This window comes from Strigops habroptila, chromosome 12 (assembly GCF_004027225.2).
Source record: "Strigops habroptila isolate Jane chromosome 12, bStrHab1.2.pri, whole genome shotgun sequence".
NCBI classification, from domain to species: Eukaryota; Metazoa; Chordata; class Aves; order Psittaciformes; family Psittacidae; genus Strigops; species Strigops habroptila.
The window spans coordinates 12,711,328-12,737,265 of record NC_044288.2 but is presented as its reverse complement, the minus strand read 5'-3'; the positions used below and the strand labels follow the sequence as shown (position 1 = coordinate 12,737,265).

The window sequence follows — 25,938 nt, the reverse complement described above, 5'->3', positions numbered from 1 at the left end:
CTGAAACCCTCTGCTCTGTCGTGCCAGTGGATCTGCATGAAACATGTCTTTTCCCTGGGCTAAAGAGCTGACCTGGGTGGGGGAAGCAAGTACCCGGAATGGTGGATGAGCATAATTAGGACATGGATTGTGGGTTGGCTCCGTATAGATCAGTTTGTGTTTCGTTAATGTCTGGTTCCACCCTGTCTGTCTGTTTTATTAGATTAATTTATTACTCTCTGAAAGTGCCTCTCCACTGAGCTAAAATATCTATTTACTGGAAGTATTTGGTTACCATGAAGAAGTGTATTTGGCATGTGTTTGGCAAATATTAACAACATTCTTCTGTTTCTTTTGCAATTTAATTGTCTATTTATCTTGGGTATTGATTGCTGAAGGCCTTGGTAATTATTTGCTGATTTTGGAAATAATGATTTTTAAAGGCTCGGATTACTTTTGTAATATTAATCATTAGCTTGGTGTGCTTGCCTCAAAGGATGGGCTCTCTCTGATGTCTCCAGTTGCAATGTGGACATTTACTGTCTGAAACTATGTCGCTGTCTTAAAATAACAAAATCATTACTGGCATTTTGTGCCTGAAACGAAGCAGAGATTTGCAGAGACGCAAACCTGGCAGTCACAATTCGCTCACAAATTTGCTGTTCCTGTGGCGGGAGGAGTGGCCAGATCCTGGAGTCAAATACAAAGATAATTTTATTTACGTTCTGCTGTTTCACTCTTTTCCACATTCATTTTCTGCTGTATTGGTCTCAGCTCTGGTTCAGGGTCGGTGGGGAAATGGGCTGCCCCTCTCCAGCGGCAGCACAGGAGCAATGCAGCTTTGCTTTGCAGGAGAGAAGCAATACTCCAAAAGGGTGTTACACTTGCAAGTAAACGCGCTGCCATACACCGGCACATCTTGCTTTGGGGGAAGGTGAGAAATTGGAAAGTATCCTCTGGGAGCTGAGTAATTGGCACCTGCTCTTATTGTGTCCCTCTTCCCACTTTTAATAACTTGTTTATGAAGATAACTCTCCCACAGATTTCATTACACAGCCATAAAACATGCTTTTTTAAAACATACATGCATTCCTATTCATGTCAGGTCTGAATCCCTACCTTCTTATGTTTCTGTAAGGAGGAGGCATAGTTTTTGTGTCATCCAGGCATCTTTACTCGCTGCTGGGTAAGCTCATGCTGGCCATGGGGAGACAAGCTGTGTCCTCGGCATACCTGGAAGGAGATGTAATTCTTCCATTAATACAAAACCTGGCAGGCGGTTAGAATGGCTGCGAAGGGAATTTTGTCTTCTTGTTGCTTTAGGCCTTGAAGCAAGGGATTGTGTTGGCTGTTTGAATGATGTTGGCTTTATCACCACTGGAGCTTGCATAGTAACATACATTACTAGAGAGCACAAAACGCGACATTCAGCATATGCCCCTGGGATCTCCAGTGCAGTGAATCCCACTTCTTTCTCTTGCATCAAGTGATTGTTTAATTGGTTTTAACAGTTTCATCTTTGTTCTTTTATTAGTGGATTGTGGTGCAAAAGGAAGCTGGGGGGGAGCATTTTTGGATCCTGTCCTGGGTAATGTGATGACTAAGTCTTGTTGAGCTTCATCTCTGTGCAGGTGCAGTGATACATCTCCTGCAGGGAATGTGGTGGGAAGAGCATCTCCTCCTCCTCCCAAAGGCACAAGTGGAGAAGGAAGAGGAGAGGGCAAAATCATGTCCGTGACAATTGTTTTCTGATTCTTTTCATCACTTTATAGAATGAAAATGGTAAGAGGAGCCTCAGAAAAGAGGGCATTGCAGCAAGCCCTGGCAGGGATGTAATCTCTTTTCTTTGTACCGAGGTATAAAGATAATTCTGATCAGGATTGAAACAGCGGATGGCAAATAATTCTTGAACAATCCGCTTATGGTGTTCCAGGATGCGAATGAAAACCACTAATGGGATAAAGAAGTATCAAGATAATTATCTCGGCTGCAGTAAATCCCATCCTTTCAGGAAAGTACTCTTGCGTGGCCACTAATTTCATGTGTACGAAATGCTAAAGCTGACTGGACATTTTCAGAAGTTAGCTGATTCCAAATGAGCCATCCTCTACCTTTTATCTACCTGGTTGGTCCTAATAAATCTGATTTCTGGTCTCTGCTGCCCTGTTTCATTTCCCCCCTCCCTGCAGCAGGTTAAAGCTGTCATGCACATTCTCTCCAGGGCAGATTTGAAACCTCCTTCGCCCTTTTCTTTTTCATTTGGTCTGCTGTTTTGGGAGACTTCCTGGGGCTTTTTTCCCTTTTACAGCTGGTAACGCTGTTGTTTTAAGTCTGACAGAAGAGCTGCTTGCACTATTAAGGTATGCAAGATATTTCTTAATTTGATCTATTTTTTCCCCCCAGCAAGAGCTCTGCCATGCAGTGCAGGGGACGGCACTGTGCTCCAAAATAAATCCAGTTGCACAGTCAGTTAATGAGGCTCTCGTTATAGGCTCTTTGCTGCCTTTGTGTTTGAACCTAATGGATGCCCCATGGATGAAGTGGAAGGATGGCACGAAGAGAAAGGAGCAGTTTTGTACTGACAGCATCTATGGCATTTGGATGGGGTTGGATCACTTAACAGTGTTCAAAGATCTGCGTTACAGATCTCTGACCAATACGACCAGAGGTCAGAGGAGATCTGCTGTCGGAGGTATGGGTCACAGAATGCACTTCTAAGAAGTGGCTGGTTCTTCATTATCCCCCATTAGCTGCAGGCAGCTGCATTTGCCAGATGTCAGAGGGTCATTTCTCTCCAGCCTCACGCTAAGTGAACTGAGGCACGCCTGAACCAGCTGCAGCATCCTTTGGTGAGCCGGGCTGTGCATCCGACAGTGGGAGCCAGGTCTGGGGACTGAGATGGCTGCTCATGAGCCATCCTCCAGCTGAAAGAGGCCAGCATCATCCCTTTGCACATCGGAGGACAGATGCCGTGCATTGCTGTCTTGTTGGGGAAAGACTCCATCACTGAGCACATGGAGAGAGCCCAAACATAGTTTCTTAGTGGCAGACCCTGTCGAATCACAAGGTTCCCATCTTTTCTTGCTGGCATGGCAGTACAGTTAATGTTCAGATGTCTTTTGGAAGTACAGAAGGGCTTCCTTGCTTTTGATAAGAAGTCAAACAAATGCTGTCCTGTCCACGGTGGGCTTGGGTTTCCAATCTCCTTCACGTGGCACAGAGAGGTTACAAGGGCCAATCTTGTGCTGAAATTCAAGGAGCTGGTATGTCTATTTTTGCTGTGGACTTGAGGTTGCTCTTGATGCCAGATTTGCCTTTCATACTACCGTGAGCTGTCACTTGCCTGTCCGAACCGGAGGATGCCCTTAGAGGCACGTGAAGCTCAGGCTTCCCATACCAGTCTTGGGACAGGTAGCCTGCACAAGGGTCTGATATGCAATTAGGCACAAAACCGACAAGGCACTTGCTTAGCAGGGCTGTGTGTATAGAAGAGGGTCCATGGGATCTGCCTCTGGAAGGCTCTTTAAGAAAGGAGTTGTGTTTAAGAAATGTGGTCACCTTTCATCTCAGTGGCTTGCTTCTTAAACAGCAGCTCTTACACTGAATTCTTGCACACAAGAGTCAGTATCAAGGTTTCTTCACTTGGTCACAGTTGCTAGCCCTGTAGCTCTAGGAGCAGGCCTCAACTTTAACACTGATGCCTGGTGCAGGGTTTTGCCCTAAAAATGTAGACATTGTGCAAGAGGAGTCTGGTGAGGTCTGGCAATTGACCCCTGAAAATCGATCGATTGCTGTGTGAGGCAAGATATCCATCTTTGAGAACACAGCTCCTACGTGCTCTTGACTTGCACAGAGATCTCAGTGGGGATTTTTATCTGGTCCTTGGCATCACTGCACACTCTTTGAATGAGCCACTCATTAATCTCTTTGCTTGCTCCTTGTTAAAGGTGTCTGGTTAGCTCAGTTGCTAGTTGAAGTCTCCTTTCTTCAGCCCCATCCTGTCAGGAAGTGGTACCTGGGGCGGCTGTGCCAAGTGTTACCTCCACAGAGCGTAATAAACTGTCTCCTGCCATCTCCTGCTTGGGTGAGCTGTACCCAGAGAGAAATGGTGTTTTTTTAGTGGCTGTCTGCAGAGCTCTCTGTGTGTACATCATTCAAGTCACTTGAGAAAGGCAGATATTTCATGTCCCCTTGGAAATCTGTCAACACAGTGGCAGATTGGTTGGCTTGAGTAGTGTTGTTTTGTCTGTTCATATCTTCTAAAATGCAGGTCAAGGAGTATTGCTATAATAGTTAAAGGAGAGGCAAAATGACAACCTTTAGCCCTTCATAGCAGCTGTGGTCATCAAAGGAGGTGTTTTACTGCTAAGATTGAAACTTAAAGCACTCCTCTGTTCCTCTGTTGCTCCAGAGCACTGGTTAATTATTCTTAGAGTCTTCAAAGCAAAGGTGGTCATTTCTGCAGCTACCTCTGATGATGACCCCATGGTGCTCAGAAGCCCCAGGTGAGAGCAGGATTCTCTCTAGTGTGCCCTGAATGTGCTGGGTACATGGGAAAGCCTTCCACATAGCTTTACCATGAAAGGCTGGGCTAGAAGTGGGTCGTGTAGGTGAGGCAGTCATCGGTGCAGAATTGGCCATTTAAAATCCACATCTACTCACTGGCATCATTTGGTGACCAAGATTTCTGTAGTGCTGGGGATGAGCATGTGGGTTCTTTACATCAGACTTACAGACTTACTTTTCACTATGAGAGTGGTGAGGCACTGGCACAGGTTGCCCAGAGAAGCTGTGGCTGCCCCATTCCTGGCAGTGTTCAAGGCCCGGTTGGACACAGGGGCTTGGAGCAACCTGCTCTAGTGGAAGGTGTCCCTGCCCGTGGCAGGGGGTTGGAGCTGGATGAGCTTTGAGGTCCTTTCCAACCCAAACCATTCTATGATTTGGCAGAGAGGAGGAAAGGGGAAGATGTTGGCAAGAGAGAGCTCATAGGTGGGTAAATCTGGATTGCCAAGCAGTGCAGAGAAGGTCAAGAACTTCTTTTGCCTGCTGGTGCGTGGTGTAGCACAAAGGTGAGAAGGTGTGGATTCATTTGTATGTGCACTCTTGTTTCGTTTCACTTCCAGAAGTCCTTATTTATTCTCTGCTGCCAGCTTCCTCTGCGTTGCCCTCTTTCCCTCTGCTCTGCCTACATTTCTCACTGTGATTTCAATTATTTATAGCATTTCTTTTCCCCTTAAACTACTCTGCTGTGTGTGCACTATTTAAGCAGCTGTCGCTTCCCAAACCCGTTCTGCTGACAGGTGAAGAGGCAATCCCTGTGCATACAACTCGTTAAGAGCATTTCAGGGCTCTTCAGCATGGGCAACTGTGTGAATGTAGAATTGCAATTGGATCTCATCTTATGGAAGCTTTTGAGTGTGGCTGAAGAAATAATGATCTGCTTATTAATGTAGAGTAACAGGAGGAAGCTGCTGAGGATAACAAGGGAAGTGGAGGAAAGGTTTTGCAGAGGAGCATTCCCCCTTTTTTTGGTGAAACTTAAACATGGTGAAACTGTTTTTTGGTGAAACTGAAACCTAAACTGAAACCTAAACCAAGAGGCATATTCTCCTCTCGGTTACATCAATATGCATTCGGAAGGACCTCATTATACTAACTTTATTTCTTTTCAACACAGGCTTGTGTCACAGAGAGGGGAGTCCTGGGAAGCAGGGAAGCACAGGCTTACCATGCTGGGCTGAGTTCAGAGCCGAGGCTGGGAGAGGCAAGTTTAGCTGTTCAGTTTAGTACTCCCTCATTTTTACCTCCGCAGTATTAAGCTTGGGGAATAAGCAGAAAATGTTTAAATCCCTTTCCTCATTGCTGCTGTGTTCAAACTGAATTAACTCTCATCCAAAGGAAGCCTGCACTGTAGGAAACATCTGCTGTGGTCCAAATCGTGTTTGAGGTCGGAATTAAAATGTATGTAACTGTTCAGTGGTGAGCAATGAATACACAAATCCTGCTCTTTGCCAACACTTGTTTTGTGAGACATGATTTGTACTCTTCCCTTGTACCTGTGTGGTTACATGAGTGTGTTATTGCAATACGAGCCAGCACAACCCATCTCAGGAAATAATGATTATAAGGTGGAGTGGCTTGCTAGAATATCAGATAATTTCTTATTTCAAGCTTACATTTGTTTGTTTATTTGCCTTCCACAAACGGTGTTTCTGGAGTGTACTCGTAATTGATGTGAGGATGTAATTGTATTCATGGTGCATCTGTGTTGGGGCAATATTTATGTGCAGCGTCTGCTCTGTGAAATATTTGTTCTCCTCAAGGCTCCTCCATCCAAGGAGTTGACGTAAGCTCTCAGGGAAAGCACAAACAATTTTTAGAGCTGTTCTAGATACAGTCCTTGTGCTTGTGTATCTCAAAAGAGCTTTTGAAAAGATAGAACAAGTCTCAAGTATAGACTGACCGGGGAAAGGCTGGTGCTTTGCTATATTTGATGAGCTTTCAGTTTGATGAATTAAGAAAATCTAAACCTCCCATTTTATGGAGTATTGTCTGAGGACTGGGCTCTTGGGTGTATTTGAGTGCCTGGGCTTCTTCTGGCTTCTTTTGGGTAAAGACCATTCAAGTTTGAAAAAATCGTTCAAGTTCCTTGAACTGTGTCCTGCCTTTCAGTGGGAATTGCAGAGATAATTGCGAAATAAACTGAGGAGTAACTGACAAAAATGAATCAGGCGGAAGTCTGAGCAGGACTCTCTCAGTGGTGTGTGCTAATGCTGTATTTCTGGTGAACGATGGCAAATGTTGGTACCATGTGTATTTCAGAGATTAGTTACATGATACTGCCAAATTCCTTTTGGATTAATGGATGTTTTGGTTCAGACTGGCAGCTCCTGAGGCCCCAGAGCAGCAGGGTGAGGGTGGTGGCACCAGACTTCTAGACAAGCAAGTGGATTGATGCAAAGCAAAGTCCTTTACAAAGTTGGCTGGGTATCGTTCATCCTATTTCACAGGTGGGAAATCAAGGCACAGGAGGGGTTCCTAACCTGCAAGTTGGTACCTCCTCCTGACCGTCCCTCCTGCAGGTCCTCAAACACAGAAGCCATATCTACAGAAGGATGGGTTTGCATTTATTGGGTTGCTCTGGAAGGTTTATGCTTGTGCTGGGCTAGAAAGTCTGTGGAGCTCAGGGCAGGGACCTCGAGAACAGCCAGAGAAAGCATCCACACTGCAGCATCTCGCCTTGCTCAGCTGTATGTTCCTCAGCAAGACTCCAGTGCTAGACAAAATACATGTGTGAAGAGGCAGACGGTGCCAAAGCAGCTCCAGGAAAGCAGCAGTTGGCCATTAATTTCCTCAGAGGCTGGGCTAGGTGGATTGATTCTGCTGCTGTGGAAACCCAGGCGGATGAAGGGGCAGGAGGCTGGGGGGGTAGGTCACACCAGAGTCTGCTGTTGGCTCAGAAGAAAGAGGGGGATTTTTATGTTTTGTAGTGCTTCTTTTCCTGCTTTGGAAAAAGCTTCTTTTTTATGTGCCTATGTGAATGCTTTATAGCCCGAGTGCTGTGACTTTGAGTAGTTCCTTGAAAATTGATGGTGAATTTTGACCACGTACAGCCAGTGTCTTCAAGTTCCTAAGGATTCTTCTCTCAATTTGTCATGTGTTTTCTTACTGCATGTATATGAGTGATTTTATATAACTTCTGAGTATTGGCAGGCTTACGATCACTTTCTCCCCCCTTTTTGGTTTGCTTGCTTTTTTGTTTAAGCTTGTCTTTTTCTAAGGGACTGAAGCTATGTCCTTCTTCCCAATATGTTTCAAACTTCTAGTCTCACTTTAGTCCAATTGGACCATGGTATGGAAATCCCAGAGGTGATCTAAAATCCTCCAGGTACTTCTGGAGGTGGCCAGGAGAGTGAAGAGAGAAGGTCTGTTGATGGCTCTGGTGGGGGGTAGTGTGAACTCCTCTGTCAGGTGCGGGTGAATCCTTATAGAAGGTGTCATCTTCACAAAGCCCCAGCCACAAGAAATGCTTTAATCAAAGCTTTTGGTTGAGTATGGACACCCAGCTTTTGGATTCTCCCCTGGGGTGGGGTGTGCTGGTGTGGCTGTGGCCAACACCATTCTCTGTGCCTGGTCAACAGCTCAGCTGATTCCTCATGAAGTCCTGCTGAGTGCAGAAAATAAACAAGATTAGGTGTGGTTTTTTTCCTTCTCACACCTCCAGCAAGGGTTGGAAGTAACTAAGAAAGAAAATAATCATCCTTTTTTTTTTTTTTGGGAATTGGACCATTCATTCCATTACTCATACCTGTGGCCAGTGCCTCATTTTCTAATTTTTGTTGCTCCGACTACTTTGTTTTTCCTTCGCTGCAATCAAGATAATGCAGCACAATATTCCACTAAGAATTTCAGCTATTCAATTACCTTTCAGAAGTTGACTTAATTGGCTCTTTAAGTGATAGCTCTCTATTGTGTGCAATCAGCACAACTCAAGGAGGGAGCAGGAAGAGGATAAGGACTTTGTTTCTAATCAATAAATAAAGGTCTTTCTTTGAAATAATGCTGCTTGCAGTTTGTATCAATGGTTAAATTACACCGAAGATGATAGTCTGTGCATTCCTTGTGGAGCACGGCTATGACAGGGTAACAAGGCTTTGCTATCAGCAAGCATGTGGGCTATTTTACTCTGTGTTTCCAGCAAATCCAATATTCTCCCCTTGGATTTTTTCCTCCCAAGTATTAGAGAAAACCAAAACAAAACTGCTGCAGAGCCTGGCACAGATGGTTTGGGAAAGTCTAATATGTAATGACTAATCATTTGTTTTGCACCTCATAAAGTATGCAAATGAATGTGATACCTGATGATAAATAATTAAAAATGGAGATGCAAGGCAAGGGGAGATTGTAGATGGAATAAATATATGGTAAACCAACTTTAAAAAAAATAAGCCATTCCGAAAGCCTAAGCTGCTCTTCCAAGCTACAGTCCATAGAAACAGACACTTCTTGGTGGAGGTTTGCCTCTAGTGCTTGGATCTAAGGGACTTTTGGCCATCAGTCAGGGTTTGGCCAAAGCTACCAATCTCAGGAGCTGCCACTCTTGCACAGCTCCATTGCACCTCAGGTCATCACTGAGCTTATTCCTGCCCTGGTTTAGGCAGCAGAAAAACTTGGCCAAGCACACAGGTTTCTTTTAGGTATATATATGTTTTAGGTTCTTTTTTCCTAGTTAGTGGGGTAAAAGTGATTGGCTGCTTCATACTTTTTTTTTTTTTTTTTTAAAGCTGAAGTTACTAACCATAATTATTGATTTAGTCCTAATTAAAAATATTTTGCATCTAGAAAGGTCGTCTTGAGATTGCAAGAGGCACAAGCCTGGAAATCACCCTCAGTCCCCTGGTGCTGCCGCTGCCTGGGACAATTCCAGCTCCTGTCACCACGGTCCCATCCCTGAATCTATCCCCTTCCCAGGCGTGGAGGCAGATGAGAACTGCAGGTGCTGAGCTGAGTAGAGCAACAGGTTTTAACGTTTAAGCATCCAGCATGCTCCTGGGTATGGTGCATGTGTCTTTGCACTTGATTTCCAACACCTTCTGCACTGTAGGGAGTTTCATTTCATCTGGGGGACTGACCAAGGGATGTTCTTTGCAAGGACCATCTAGCTCAGACCATTAAAGCTGGGATTTAATTGATTAAAGATGCTTCTTCCTTTGCTCCCTGCCCCATCCTGGTATGAGATGGATAATCACCCTTCAATGCAACGTTCTTGCTGCAGGAGAGAAGGTGGTGGTGGTGATCCAGATTTATAAACCTGCACTGAAGAGCAGCTTTAAGACCATTTCACATGTCAGCTTGTAGGAGTTTTTATGAAACCGTAGAGGTGGCTTGAGCTTGCCCTTTTACCAGCTAGAAATAGTGATGCTACAGTGTCCTGGTCCAGCTCAGCGTTAAGCAGGTCCTTAAATTGCCAGCAATCTTCTCCTGGCAGCCAGTGGCTGGTGTCAGGCGCTTTCGTGCCCAGACACCCCAACAAGGCTGTGTTTGTTAGCGGAGGGTTGGTACGGTCTTGCCTCAGTGGAGAAGTACTGAATGGTCATTTTGTGATGACAGTAATTGCAGCATCCACGTAGTTTCACCATCTAAGTGTTTTACTGATGATCCCAAGTGCTGGGTTGATTCCATACTGACTTTGCAGAGCACTGCGGCGCTGGGAAGGTGTATGGCATCTATTTATAAGATGCAGTAACTGCCGGCTTGCCAGTAATTTTGTCTGTGTTGAGTTAAGCAATATAGGGGAAGAAGGGAAAAGAAACAACTTCTTTGCTGTAAATTTACACTGTGGCTTCCTTTGCTCATGGGAGGGGCTGTTATGATAAAGTCTGGTCTGTTTTCACATCTGCCTATGAAGAAGGTAGGATTTATCTTTCAAATGAAATTTGCTTTGCTGTGCTGCCAGCAGGTTTTATTTTTTGAGTAGCTATTTTTGTGAAATACAACCTGAGAATTTGTATTGGCTTAACACTTAAAATTGTAGCCAAGGGAAGATGGAATATTCATCTTTATTGTATTTGTTTCTCCCGTAATGAGACATTACTGTCTGTTGTAAAGGAAGCGGTTCCCAAGCCCAGGGAGCATGCCCGGTTTTTTTCTGCTTGCTCCATTAGCTCGTGTGCAGACCTCCTGATTTTTTTATGTGCATGTGCTTTTCTACTTGTTTAATCCTGCCAACTGTTCTTCTGGTTGGAAATCCATTTCTATAATGCTGGGTATTACACAAATTTGTTGAAGCTCTTAATGCAGATAACGGGGGTTAGGCTGGTTTGCCCAATCAGGCTGTGCCAATTTTCTGCTTCCCATCAGTCACACAGAGAGCTTTACGCTGCCGCTCACCGAGGGCATAAAACGCACGCAGTAAAGAAAAATAAAGTTTAAGGAACAACTGGAGTGCTGTAAACGTCACTTGGATGTTGATTTAGAATCACAGAACTTCTCTGTTTTGATTTACGACGTCCCAGCACAGCACAAATTGTATGGCTCGTCATGCCCTGTAGAAATCTCTCTTTGTATTCTTGTTTTCTGAAACATTTCCATAACTAGTAATCATGGGATCCTAGCGAGAGCCCTTGTGTAAATAGCTTTTTGGTCACCACTGCTGTTTACTATTACCCTATACAGCATGGTAATGGAAGCTCCTTATTCAATACTCATACCGAACTGCAGCACTGATGCAGGTGGTGGAGCTTTGCAGCCCTGGATTTTGGGGGTTTGTTATGTGCATGATGCTTTGGGGACCGGAGCTGGGGCGGTGAGAGGCATTTTCTCTCCCCGAGCGCTGTGTGTGATTCACAGTGTTTGTGTAGCTGTTTCCAGCAGAACTGAGCACATCCCTGCCTGTTGTACTGTTCTGCTTGTTTTAATCTGTTGAATTTATCCATGGCATTTTGCCTGGTGGAGAGCAGTGGGAATGTTGTCAGCAGTGGCAGAGAAGGATGCCAGGCTGCGTTTTTATGATTATTTGTAGTGAAACCATATAAAGTCCATCCAGGGCCTCATGGCAAGGGTTTAAGTAGTTCTCAAGCATGCACGTACCCTTTGTTTAATCAACAACCTGCTTAAAGTTTGGTGTGAGTTTATATACTTGTCTTAACTCCTGACTTAGCTATCCACTTTTATTACAAACAAAAGGAACGAAATCATTCTGGCACACTTTGATAGCTACAGCACTTGGAAACCCTTCGGCTTCTCTCTTTCCTCTTTCCTGATTTCTTCCCAAGAATAGTTGCAACACTTTTCTTTTTTAGGACTTTGCCCTAATAATTACATCTGTGAAGATCCGCTGGGATGGGTTATCCCACAAGCAGGATTATGCCCTTAAATGGAAAATAAGCCGCCGCAACTGCCAAAGTTTGGGAAAAAATAATATTGTGGGAAAACTAAGTTGCTAGATGTATTATTCCATGTCGTGGAGCTGCACAGTCAGGAAATGCTTGTTAATGTGGAGAGGAAATGCTCGTGTCTTCTAAGTGCTTATTGCATTCTTTTTTAATTGTTAAAACAGGAAAACATACCTCTAATAAAATACCATCTAATACACCCTCTGTAAAAGGGAGGGAGGCGTGAGAAAACATCCGAGGGAGCCGGGGAGGCCAGGCTCACTTTATGAACTCTTTCATTTATTTGTTGGCTTCTGCTCCCTCCCTTTGCCCCCCAAAACCGATGGTGGTCCCGGTCCTCTCCAGGCTGCCTAGCCGGTTCCCTCTCGGCAATTTGGGCTAAATAATCTAATTAAGCTTTGCAGCTTATATAACTCCCTTGGCTCGAGGCAGCAGCCGGGCTGACGGGGATAGAAAACACATCTGGAAATAGTGTACTAAACATACTACCGCGGCCGGAGCCAAAGCGATTTGGACAAACTTGCTCATACGCACAAGATGTCCTTTGAACAGCAAGACGTGTGCGTATCGTCTCCTTGCTGAAGAAGTTGAAGCTAGAAAATGCTCCTATCCATAAATTGTTGCCCTGGCTGGGAAACTTAACTGCCTTTTCTCCTCTCCCTTTGCCTTTGGAACATCATCTGGCTCTTCCTCCTCAGCTCCGGAGGATCGGCCAGTCCCTGTGGTTTGCTGGTCATAAATAACGCGTATGTTTATGTATTTCAAAGGTGGGAAGGAACATCCAGCTTCATTTAGACCGAGTTCTTATCTGAATACCCATCATAGGAATTGCTTTCTATTTAAACTGAAATGTAACTTGGAGTAACTGGAACATAGCTCTAAAGAAACAATTGAGTTTTTTCCTGAGAATTCATTACAACCCTGGTAATTTATGTTAACGGTTAATGACATTAATTATTAAAACATGTGCAGTTTACGTCAGCTTGAGGGTTGGGGAGAAAGAAGAACTCTGCGATTCTATATTTCAAGTAGTGTGCCCAGAACAAGCTTAGTGAAAAACAGTGCACATCTTAGCACTCTCAGATGTCTGTTCTCCTGTTGATATCCATTACTCTCAGTAGGGAAGTTATGAGCATTAGCAGCAGAATGAATTTCTCTTCATGTGCAGTGATATGCTCTTATAGCTTCTTTTTATAGTCTACTGTCTGATGTTAAAGTAAAGAATTTATTTGCCTTTGCAGGTGTGCAAGGCTGGTTTAGCACTCACGTCCTCCCTGTTTCTGGGTGCTTGCATGGCTGCCTGCCCAACACATTCCAAATCTGTGCTGGGGAAGTGCTGTAGAAACATCGACCTCCGAAATGTGATATGCCAACACACATACAGAGGGACTTGTCCTCGGGAAAGCATGTACAGGGAATTAGCTACAGGCAACATGCACTGGCTGGGTTGCAAATGTGCGATACCAGAGCTGCAGGAGTGATGGAGGTGGTTTGGTGGATGTCACTGGGATGCAGCGATGCTTGAAGCAGTGTTCTGTGGCATCCTGACGCCAATTTGGCTTTTGAAATGGTCTTGCCACTTCTGAATGATGCCCAAGGATACACACCCGAGCAAAACCCACAGTGCCAGGGAGGTGGTGCAGAGCGTACCAACGCGGGGCTAATAAATGCTTAACCAACATTGGAACTATCTGGGATCCCTTCAGTATCTTTGCACTGGCAGACCTTACTCTGGTTTGTCATGGAAAGCTCAAGATTTTCTTTCACTGTTTTGATTTGTAAGGCTGTCAGAATGCCCCTGCTCTCACCAGGCTTTGGACATGGCCATGGGAGTCTTCTAGGAGTATCTTCATAGTCATAACTGTCTACATTCAGTCATGATCTTATAGTTTATACATCTTGGTTTTTTTCCACGGTCATAAAACTAAATAGTGAATTCCCCAAAAGAGGCTGTATATCTTGAGCCACTCCTCCCAGCCCTTGACAGCATTGGAGCTCACCTATCTACATTGCTCCTTTTCAGACAGGGGTTTGCTGGAGATGATGGCACAGCTCTGCCTCCACTTCTTCCACATTGCTACTTTATCTGGCAGACTGACTGCCCTCTCTTGATGTTTTATCCCTAAAGAAGAAGAAAATTCAGACATACGGCTGCACTGGGCAGCGTAAGATGCAACTGTTTAGTCATGAAAAACTCTCCATGGGCTCTGAGGCTGTTTGCTGGGTGCTGCTCATGGGTTCCCACAAGGAGACAAGGGCTCTTCTCCTTTCAGCAGGCAGCCTGTCCATCTTGTGTTCCCCTTGCAGCACCTAAGCATGTTAAACTGAATCTTTCTGTAAGATAGCTTCCCTTTGAGTTGGAAAGTCTGGAAAACTGAGCCACAGCAGCCCACAGAGCAATTAGCATTACCTTATATATGCCACCAGTAAAGGTAACAGTGTGTGAAATACTGAAAACCCAAATGCATTTAAATAGACATGTTCAAAGGAAATGAGAGGCGTGAACTGTGCATCTTTGCTCACAGGGAGCATGAAGTGTCCTCTGCCAGGTCTAAACAGCACTTCAGGAATAGTCGTGAAATTAAGCATAAATGCCATGGTCTTGTGGTCCCAAGCTACGGGAAGCATACCTATTTTTGGAGGCGGAAAGCAGCATGCTGTAAGGCTCAGTGCATTGCCTTTAAGCCATTAAGTAAACCTGACATTGCAAGAAAGCAAAACTTCTAGGGGTGTGGTTTCACAAGACATTTGAACTGCTCTCCATTTGGGCTGCTGTCCAAAAGGGCATCCTAGTTCCCATGTGCTTCCTTTGTACCACTGGCTCAGTCAGCAGGATGATCTGGCTGAAAATTAAACCCATAATGAGGATGCTTAACTTTCCAGCTGGATCAGCCCATGGGTAGGGTGGACCATGGGGCTGTATGGGTGTTGGTGCCATCCAAAGAGGCATAGCACAGGGAGCACCCTGCCTATTTTGGCAGTCTTGGCGTGAGATCACTGAAGGCCACTCATGACACCTGAGCTTGGCATGGGGGAGTGGGAGATGCCAGTAACATTTAAGAGCAGCAGCTTGTGGAGAAGCTTTCAGGCATCATTTAATAAGCAACCAGAGGTCTTAACAGTAGGACACTTGCATAGACAGCATCCTCCTCCTCCACAGCTGTTTATTTTCTACCCTTGAAATGTCCTGCAACCCCCGCCTTGTGCTGCACGATCACCAGCATCTGTGTTGCCTTGCAGCAGAGCCGATCTTCTGGAATAACGCTGCTGCTGGCATGGGGCTGGCAGGCAGCTCTGCAGCTGAACTGTTGTCGGACGTGGAACCAAGGCCTCCTGGCTCTGGGTTTAGTCCTTGAGCTTTCAAATAGGAAAAAGTTAAATTACTGCAGGTTACAAGTTGGGAACTCCAGCTTGTTTGTACTTCCAGTGACATGTTTTCTGCAAGGGAAAGAAATAAGGTGTTTTTTTTTCACTCTAAAGCAGGCCGGTGTGGTTTTGTAGAAGGGAGTGCTGGTATTACTTGATAACCCTTTCTCATGTTTTCTTGGCTGCCAAATGAGAAAAGGGAGAAGTGGGTCTTCCTACTCTTTTAGCGGTATGTTTTTCTTCCCAGGAATTATCCTAGCATATAAAATGAAACAGGAGCCCTCAGATAGCATCAACACTTAGGGCTGGTCTAAGTGTGCTATTTAATGGCAATGTCTTGTTTTTTCTCCGGAGAGAAGAAAATGTACCCCATTAAGTGCTCATGTTACAAGTCCGCACCCTGGGGGATAAATATTTCAAATATTAATGCTGACTAATTTTTAAAAGGTTCTGTGTGCGTTTTATTTTAAGCATTCTGCAAATTATTCAAGACTGTTAAAACAAAATGCAATTGAGATCAGCTCATCCCGTGATCAGTATGTGGTGATTTAAAAAATCTGCTCCTACCCACCGCTAGCACAGTCGTGCATCCGATCGGGGCATTGGTACAATAAGGAAATTGTAATCTGCTGCCGTGGATCTGTAGTTAGACAAGATGTACAATTTACATAGACACTGGAGCGAAGGGAACACTCTAAATATCCTTTCAGTCTAATACAGTCACATGCATTGCAAATGAGTTGCTCTTTTGGAAAAAGAAGTCAAACCTGACTTGCATGGAAGTTCTCAGCTATTAACATCAGCGGAGCCAGGGACTCCAGCCAGAACTTCTGTGATTTCCTTGATATCCTTCTGACTTAGTACATCACTCTAACTTTCCCATATGTGTTCTCTGATTTATAACACAGCAATACTTTATTTTGTAAAATTCTTTCATACACTCAGCTGTGCCAAAAGATTCATATGTTATTGATTAAACAAATTCCCCCTGTTCCAGGATTTCGGCTGTTCTGAGTCTGGCGGTAATTTTAGTGGAATGATGAGTGCGATGGTCGATCATACAAGGTGGTGGAGAAAGACAATGTCCTGGCCCTTATTGCTGCTAATCAATAAGTTATCCTTCAGTTTGCAAAATGGAACTGCTTTTTCCACCTGCCACTGCCGCATCTTATCCCTAGATGGGCTGAGCTCATCCATCAGCTGTGAAGTGTCTCATGGTCATTTGTGAGGATGATGATGGTGTTGGATTTTAGTGGTGTTGGGAGGAGGATTAACAAGAATTTCATTTAGACTCCTTCACAGGCAATTAGTGACAGCTGCTGCTAGAGAAAGGGTGTGACGATTAACACAGTGACCTTTGCAAAGATCAGCTTCCCTTCTTGGAGGGATTCCTTTTGGCTGGACTCACGAGCCATTAGCACTAGGCACAGAGTGGGATGCATGGGTGCTTTGGGGGTTGGTGGAACAAGGCCTCTGTTTCACTATTAACATAATTAGGTTGTAATAAAAAGGGGTTTCCTAGTAGACTGTGAGGCATTTGCTCTGCTTCAGAGTTTTCTGCTTCTTTAAAGCTACAGAGTTAGGTTTTGCCAGCACCCACAGGAACGTGGTCCTGTGCGCTCCAGACATTAGCTGTTTCTTCAGGGCTGATTTGGTTCATGAGATTTTACTCACTAACTTTGGTATTTGTGGTGAGAACAAGGCGAAAAGGAAAGAAATCCAGTCCGGAGGTTTGCAAGTGGTGAGAGCCAAGCAAGTCCAATTTGGGTTTTTACTGTGTGTGATGGATTTGCAATCCAGCATGAAGCTGATGGCCACAAGTGACAAAAAAAACAACCCACGGCATGGTCAGTGCCAAGACCGATGTGCCTGGACCTGGATGATCCAAGGCCAGGACTGACAACATATGCAAGCTCCAACCTTTCCCATTCCCCTTTCTCCCCCCTTTCTTTCCACCCCTTACCAAGGTCTGCCTCTGTAATGTCTTCACTTAAAAATCCTGTAGAGCTGCAATTATTACGAGGCGTAATGGCCCATGATTTCTGTAATGCTTTATTTCGTTCACTTTCAGCATGTTTTTATTCCCCAATCAAATAAAGAGTATTAAAAAACCTACCAAGAACAAAGCCTTTGCTTTCCATTTGTGAGAAAAATGCTTCGAAAGCTGTATTCGTGCTACCCAGGTAAATAATTAGATTTTTAATGAATTAGCTTTGCTTTGAAGACGAAAGCTGTAGTGTTCCTAATTAAGTTGTGAGGAGAGACATAGAAATTTGGGGGGTTTTCACCCAAGAAAAAGGGGGGGAAAGAGGACTGCCAACCCAGACAAGGCTGGGGACCACCTTGGTCTCAGCCCCATCTCGTGGGGTCTCTGTGCTTGCAGCACCTTCTTTCAATGTTGTTTAAATTAATTCTTTCAGTGTTTTCCCATGACAGTGAGTTGAGAGAGATAATATACTTTCTCTGTGCACCACATTTCCTGTTATCAGTTTCGAATTAATATTTCAACTGAATGGTTACTCCTATATTTTGAGACAAGAAGAATGGAATTCTGTGATATATTTTCATTATATCACTCTGGTTTATATGCTTTTCATCATGAGCCCTATTATTATGCCCATCCTAAAATGAATAATCTCATATATTATTTTCTTTCTTTCTTCGTAGAGCAGGGTTGGTGTTTTTTCAGGCCTTTGATCATTCTCATCACTCTCTTCTAAAGCCTGTTTTAAGTCTGTAATAATACTCCTTTTCAGATGAGGTGAAAACTATTCTGGGATTAGCCAGCATCATTTTAATAATGTTATAATCTTCATACTATTATGCTCTTTCCTGTCCACTAAGCAGACTAACATCTTGTTTGCCTCCTTTTCCATCCTCCTTTTTCCCCTGGATTGCTGCTGCCTAAAGAGCAGCATCAAGATGCTGATGGTCTGGTCTCCTTCCTAGTTAATATTGTTAATTAAAACCCAGGTGAAAAATACCTTGCTCCCCCTGCCCCCAATTAATTTGTATCCATCAGCTTTGGTGTCAATTTGCCATTTTGTTGCCTTTTCTCCTGGTCATTTGCTGCTTTTCTGGCTCTGACGAGCTTACCTCTGTGTCAGCTCTGTATTTGGCTACTTCACAAATTCATCTTCTTCTCCAGATCTTCACTAAATCTATTAGACGGTGAGTTTAATACCAATCCATGTGGCTTCCTCTTGATAGTGAACGTTTTGCTATGATGAAAATTCACTATTTAATTCTGTCTTCTTTATCTTCAGCTCAATGGCAGTATTTGCCCTCTTCCCTTCTCCTCCTTAGCTGTTTTACAGCAAAATGAATTGCCAGCTGTTTTCTCTGTCTTGTTAAATCCCTTGAATGGGTTGATAAAACCCCAGGAAAAATCAGAAGGACTAGTTCCTTTTGCAGAAGCTGATGGTGGTTTGTGCCTGCTGGGGTTTCCTCACCTTCTGATGCTTTTGTTTGCGGCAGGTAAAACCCAGGGGATTCGCAGTGATCTTGGAGCTCTTTGTATCATTCAGTGTGATTCACCCTGGAACCTGGGCTGCAGAAACAGATCCCAAACCTGCTCTGCAGGTACTGGAGAGCAGTGTGACAGCTTCTGCTGCCTCCTCTGTCCCGATCCAAGATATTTGAGGCATAGGTGATGGGCATCACTGTTTGCTTTTCCAATTCCTGAATTTCTACATCCTTGCTTTGGAGCCTGTACCCCTCCTGCAGCTCCCTGGGGAGTTTTTTGGGTCTGGGCACAGGTGCCCCTGTGACCTGCTTTCCTTCTTGGAGGGGGATTTGTAATGTTACCATCCATGTTATGGTTCACCATCCTTATAATGGGAAATCTACTCATCCTCAGCTCAGAAAACTTACTTCTTAGGACTTTAAAGCTTATTTTTGGAAGTATCTGTGTGAATGTTGTCTGAACTTGATCTGAGATGCAAACAGTTGCTCCTACTTTGAAATAATAAGGTGCAGGTGATATGTATTTTCCTCTCTCTTTCTGAGGACACATGGGCTGAGACAACACTAAACTCCAGCAAGGAGACATGCAACAGGAATACGATCCAAACCTACTGCTGGAAAAACAAGAAATGGTGACTTAAGGGAGCCTGTGTTCCCTGGGTAGAGACCATCAATGGAGAGACGCGTTGCATTTCTACCTCATTATGCAGAGCTCTTGAAGGTTGAAATGTTGTTAAATATACCACAGGCTCTTATTAAATGGCTTTATTAGAAAAAAAGCCACACACACACACACACACCAGATTGCAGCCGGTAGAAGCACTTTCTTTATTTGAGGATCATTTTGTCAGACAGGCTGATTTTTAATAAGCCTTGTGTGCCAGCAGATGTGTGTGTTCAGCGTGATGGTGATAGAGTGGGGTACTCAAATCTAGCAGCCAACCCAGGGCAGTGCAAGAGCCTCCATGGTGCTGGGCTGATCACTTCTGCTAACATCACCCAGCCAGGCAGCCAGCACCTTTTACTGGGTAGGGACATTGGGTACCTCTGTTTGTAACACGCTGTAGGCTCTGGTGCTGCAGATGCTCAATGACCGGTCAGGACACTGCTTGAGCACAGGTTCTAGGTTGGAGCGTGGCAGTGGCACTGACGAGTGCGTTTGGCTGGTGTAATTGAAATACATTAATGGACCTTATTCAGGATAGCGCACACCTATCCTATGCTGCCAAAATGTTTACGACTTTAAAAGATGAGTATAAGGCTGGGTACAATGGTCTGCTGGCTCTTGGAAGCAGAGATGATGCATCTCTCATCTTGCTTATCTTACAGGAGCACAGTTACTGTTTCTTCAGGTTTGAAGGAAAAGACCTGCTCAACCTTCATCCTGCCTGGCAAGGCAAGGACTTTTGGGGTATTTTAGATGCTCAACTACCCTCTCTTTTTCTTTCTGCTACTTAGGAGAACATTTTTAGTGTCACAATTTAACCTGTAGCTCTATGTACCCCAGCAGAGTTGCTTCCCAGTGGCTTTTTAAGGGATGTGTTGAGGTTAAGTTCATGGTGAGTCTCTAAAGCTGTTTTCTTCCTTCTACAGCCAAAGAAGCAAAGGACTACATTTTGCTTTTAATGGTATTAAATGTTTATTATAGAGTGACTGCTGAATCCTGTGTACCTGTGTGCAAAGTGTCTTAATACCTGTGTGCTTCACTAACCATCAGATTTCCATGTAAAGCAGGACTATCCTATTTTGCTGAGTTTAATTCACCGACACGGCGCAGAAACTCCTAATATCCATTTTAATGGTCCAGTGAAATTCTGTTAGCAAAATACCTAATGAATGCTGCGATTCAATCAGGGCAATCTAGAGTGTAATGTGTGGAGCGGTGCCAGCATTATATCAATCATTAAACATCAAAACGTAAAGGGAAGAAAATCCCTAATCATCATCTAACTCCAGGAGTTCCTGTGAATGGCTGGGGATGAAGCCAAGCGTGGGCAGCCTGGGATGGGGACAGGGATGGTGGTGAGCTGGGGTGGGATGGATCACCAGCTCTAATCCCTGGGCTTCACTGGTTGCATTTTTGGATTGCATAGATGCTATAGCATGGGGAGGGGGTTCTTTGTATGCTCCAGAATCCCCCCAGGCCCTTGCAAGTCCTAGAGGAGGAGCGGTTACTTATTAAAGGGGTGCTTTAAATAAAACAAAGGAGAATAGTCATTGCAGAGACATTTTCTGTAGGCAGTTTAGTTTTCTGCTCCAACTCCCTTTGCAGTGTGAACTGGGGACTGCACTTTTTTTTTCTGTCTCTTTTTGCCCTGGGAACTCTTGTAACAGACAGGTCAAAAGGTGCAGTCGTGCTCTCAAAGCCCAGATTTTATAAAGATAAATGGTTTAGTGGTTTGGGGGTTGTTTTTAGTTTTTTAAACAAAGTCTCTTGAAAGTCTTCCTAAGGAGAAGCAAATTCAGCTAGCAGAGACTTTGCATTTGCTTTTGAAAAGATTGAATTGGAGGGAAAGCTTTGGCTTTGGCCATGGGTCTGCTCTGCTGGGAGAGGTTATCTGCAGAGAACAAAACCAGAAGTAATTGGTCCTGAAATACGGACACGTTTAAAATGCACTGCAGGTTCCCTGGGAGGTTGGAGTGTGAGTTGAAAGACTAATGCAGAATACAGAATTATAATATTCCTGACTGTATATATATAAAGAGATATATATAGACATATATAGATATGGAAGACTCTGAGATTTCATGGTGGGGTTTTATTGGCACTGGTCTGATTTTGTGCCCATCTGTTGGTTTAGGATCAGATTAGGTATTTTGTTTTCACTCAAAACCTGAAAATGGATAAGCTGAGTGGACACAGATGTCCCAGCCCTGACCTCTGCAAGCCTGGTTTGCACTTAATAGTCACTTAAAAAAGAATGAAGCCACAGAATTCTTCATCACGAAGAAATACTTGTTACTAAACGGATGCCGTCTTGGATGGATGAAAACCTTTGGGAATGCTGCAGATCAGCTCTGGGAGCTCCTATAAGGCTCCTGGGGAGCAGCCCATGAGCCCTACCAGTGTGTGCCCATCACTGTGCACTTCTGCATCCCGGTTGCTGGGGAAGGAGCCCGTTCAAGCATCCCTGCCTGCTGTTTCACCGGCAGTTCATGCTGTCACCCAGCAAACCCAGCACAGGGTTCTCAGCTGGCAGCCGCAGCCAGGCACAGCCGGGGCGAGAGAAGGGAGTAGAAGGGGACTGTGGGTCAAGCAGTGATGCTCAGCCGGATGCTTCCTATGGCTGCTGCTCCCCTTTCCAGGGATACACCCCCAGATCCGCTCCCACAGCACTGGGATGGACAGATGGAGGCCGGAGCTCAGCTATGCCCAGCGCTGCCTTCTCTGGCCTGCAGAGAGACCGCCTGTTTGAAGCTGCTGGATGCACACTTGGAGCCTTACAGCCAGCCTGTTTCTAAAGGCAGCTTTGCAAAAGACTGTTGGGTGCAAATATTAAGCATGACAAGGTGAGAAATGGGTTATTTGCAGGGTACTGGGCATGCACGATGTGTGCTGCAAGTTTGAGAGGATTTTGGTCTCCCAGCTGTGTCCTGCAGACAATTGCCTAACTCTTGACTTTCTTTCTTTATTAAACCAGTGTATTTTAAGCCTGAAGCAATGTGTTATCTCCCAAGGAAAAGTAAGCTGAGTCTTTTTTTTTTTTTTAATATAGTTATAGCTATAGGAGTTTTTATCCTGCAGTGCTTGAGTCTGGAGATATTTTAAGAGCTCTGCTATCTTGTGCTGGGAGGGAATACAATAAATATGTAGATAGGGAGTGCTGCTGCTTTGAAAGGTAAGTAAAGGGTCTGTGCTGAACTGACACGAGCTGAAAAATTTGTTCAGCCTAATTAGCAGCAAATCACTTCTATGTCCAACCTTGCTTGTGGAGATGGGAACCGGTTCCCTCCCCCTTTATCCTCTGATGCCCTTCGTGGCTTTTCAGAGAGCCCTGGCTGAGTGGCTGAGGGTTTTTGTGAGGACGGCAGATCCGCATCCACGCATCTTTGCAGACCGGCGAGTGCAAAATGGCATTACTGGAAATTCATGGGAAACTGTACACCCATCCTGGGCTTTGTCTCGGACTGTTAGAGCTGTCACCGGAACCGGTCATGATCGATCCGCTTTTAAATTTCATGAAATTTTAATTAAAGAATGGAAAGCCTCCGAAGACATCACAGGACAAGAGCACTGGAAACAAATACAATTTCACTTCCAACCATTACCTAGAAAAGCAGTAAATGGTTGACTGCACATCACCATTGCAGTTCTAATGAAAAGTACAGCTCTTGGCTTCAGCGGGCAGGTCATTAGTGACTGAATAATCAGTGACATTTCCCTTCTAAATCTGACACAAACGAAGTGCAGTGCTCTGGAAAAAGCCATTAAGTGCAAAGCCTTGCCTTTACTCTGCTTCCAGGTATTGCAGGATGAGATCTAATGGCAGCCTTTAGCTATGATTTGGCTTTGATAGCATCCATGGGATAGTAACCCCCTGGTATGCTGAGAGCCAAACGCTTCCAGCCTTGCACAGGCACAGTTCCTGCTGCCATCATGTCTTGCAAAGACAGAAAGTGAGACTTGTTCCTTGCTGCTGTTCACAGATGCAGCTGGTAAAAGATACAAGTAGGAAAACCTATAATCTAGAGTACTACTGGGAAGCTGAAAGGTTTATTCTTGTGTCTGAGAGGTGCCAGCAGGTAAAGCTCTAGCTCATCATGGAGTCAATTTAAAGCCTGACATCCCCCTGTGAATTCCCGTGGCAGCTCCCAGAGCTGGGTGTTAACCTGTTTTTGTGCACATTCATCAACGTTTTCTCAATGTGAGTGGAAAACGAGTGGCACCACACAGGAAAAAGGAAGGACTGGTCTTGTTTATGTCTATCCCTCAGCTTTCTCTGAATAATGTGTTGTCAGATGGACGGAGTCATCAAATGGGTGTGACTTCCTCTGCTCACTCCCCACGTGCCAGTGGCTTTGAAAATAACGCTGAAAGGTTAATAGGAGCCAGATGGCCTGGGGGGGGTGAGAGGGTGTCCCTTGTGTTGAAGCAGGTTTGGGGGGGGAAGAGAACCCATAGGGGAAACTTTTCCTAGGCAAAAGCATTACCGGGAGCTGGGAAGCACTGTTGTCTTGGAAACTCTCTGCTATGGAGCTCGGTATGTCTGATCTTCAAAATTCCTTTTTCTTTATGGCCCCCAAAATAGAAGCAGTCAGTGTATCTTTTTTCAATGGCTCTGATTTATATTTAGCCCTGTGTTGGGAAGTTCCAGTGCAGTGGTTTTGGTCATTAGCTCTCCTGGTTGTGGGCTCTCTCATTAGCTCTCCTGTAGACCCTGGGCTAAAGGTCTACTAGTCAGGGGATAAATTTGTTCTGGGTATAGTCCTGTGAGTTATAGCCTTCCTAAAAGCACATGAGTGACCACAGATAAAAGTTGATTTTTTTAATGAGTAGTTTCATTAATAATGGGGTAAAAACAGCCCAGGAAAGTTCATTAGTGGCTAACTGATTCCACTCCCAGCTATTGTATAGTTAGTTCCAGCTGAAAGCTCTTGATAGTTTTATCGCTTAAAAAAGGCATGCTGGTAAGATGTTGTTTCAAAATAAAAAGCTTTGTTACACTATCAGAAGTTTATTTTTTATATATTACATTTATGATACATCCTTAAGGTGTATATCCAAACATATGGATTTATATAAGCATCCAGACAACTATTTCCATGTGATATTCTTTACCCTGCTGTGTTTCAGAGAGGTTAGGTTTCAAAAATCCCTTTTGGCTGTTAGAATTTGGGACTCTGTTCCGAAGCTGGAGGAGGAGCTTCCTCCTCCCTGCCCTCGGCTCCCTGCAGAGCAGCATCCCCCTTGCCAGTATCTTGCTTTCCATCACTCGCAGTCATCCCTGAGATGCCCTGTACCATCGGTAGAAGACCATCAAGATGCTGTCCAAGGATTCTCCCAAATTACCCACTTGAACACCCTTTGACGTGTACTCTTAAAACTCTTTCCTTTGTGTGCCATAAGGAATCCAAAGCAAGGAGCAAGGCCATTAAAAATACTGATGTTCCTTGGGTTTGTCATGGCTTTAACAGGCCATCACCACCAGTGCTTTCAGTTCTTTTTCTCTTGGCTCTGATTCCCTGCTGCTCACTCCAGCAGTCACCATCTCACACCCCCAAACTTCTGGAGGTACAGAGAGATGCAGAATATTGCTTGTAAAATCAATGCCAGCAGCTGATTCCCCTTTCTGAGTTTATAGTGAAGGAGTAACTACCATGCAACTTATTCTTTGCCATGTGCTTCGATCACAGAGAACCAAATTGCATTTCTGTATGGCCTGGAAACCAAACTTTAAAGAGAAAAGCAGGAATAGCTTTTTAATTGTAGTTCTATGACTTAAACTGCCCTCTCTGCAACCCTCTCACCAACCAGCGTGCTGGACCACAGGTCCCTAAATCCACATGGATTGTGGAGGTAGGGGAGGTACGAGTGATGAGCATTGCTTTTATGGCTTGAAAACCTTTGGAGCACAGAGGAGAAAGTTTCTCTCTCTTTTCCATCCGCAGGTGACATTGTGGACATCTACCAGCGGGAGTTTCTTGCTCTCCGGGACCGGCTGCACGCAGCTGAGCAGGAGAGCCTGAAGCGCTCAAAGGAGCTCAACCTGGTCCTGGAGGAGATCAAGAGAGCGATCTCGGAGAAGCAGGCCCTGCGGGATATAAACCGGACCTGGAGCAGCTTATCTGGTGAATAAACAGAGACGTTGAGGATCTCGGGCTGTGTGGAAGCTGTTGCTAATGAGGAGGTAGAGAGGTGTGTGCGCGTGTGCTGGGCTGCGGACAGGACGTGCTCTTCTCTCTCCCAGCACCAGCAAATTGTGGAGTTCAGAGGGACTTGGGAACCTTAAACTCCTGTTTAATTAGAGGTGCACAGGCATCATTAAACACTGAGATTTGCCCGTTTGCTTGCTTACAGGCTTTTTTTTCCTTGCAAGTCATACATGCCTTTTCCTATGGCTGTACTGAATCCATATGGAAAATGGGTATCCAAACAGAGCGGGGAGGAAGGAGTTAGGCTGGCTGAGCACCCCTTACCCATTTATTCGTTCTTTTTTCTTTAAGTTGCACAGTTGAAGAAAATTGGATCTCTACAGAGAGATCCGATTTGACCTTCACTTTATCTTCATTCTCC

General features: G+C 44.6%; 1 protein-coding gene across 1 annotated transcript in view; it reads left to right on the top strand.

Annotated features, from left to right (window-relative positions):
* The window catches only part of MGAT4B (alpha-1,3-mannosyl-glycoprotein 4-beta-N-acetylglucosaminyltransferase B), a 50,026-nt gene that overhangs the window by 8,955 nt on the left and 15,133 nt on the right, over positions 1 to 25,938 (top strand). The window contains exon 2 of the mRNA XM_030505128.2: positions 25,314 to 25,493. Coding sequence (XP_030360988.1) covers positions 25,314 to 25,493 — 180 coding nt within the window. The remainder of the gene's footprint in view (positions 1 to 25,313; positions 25,494 to 25,938) is intronic.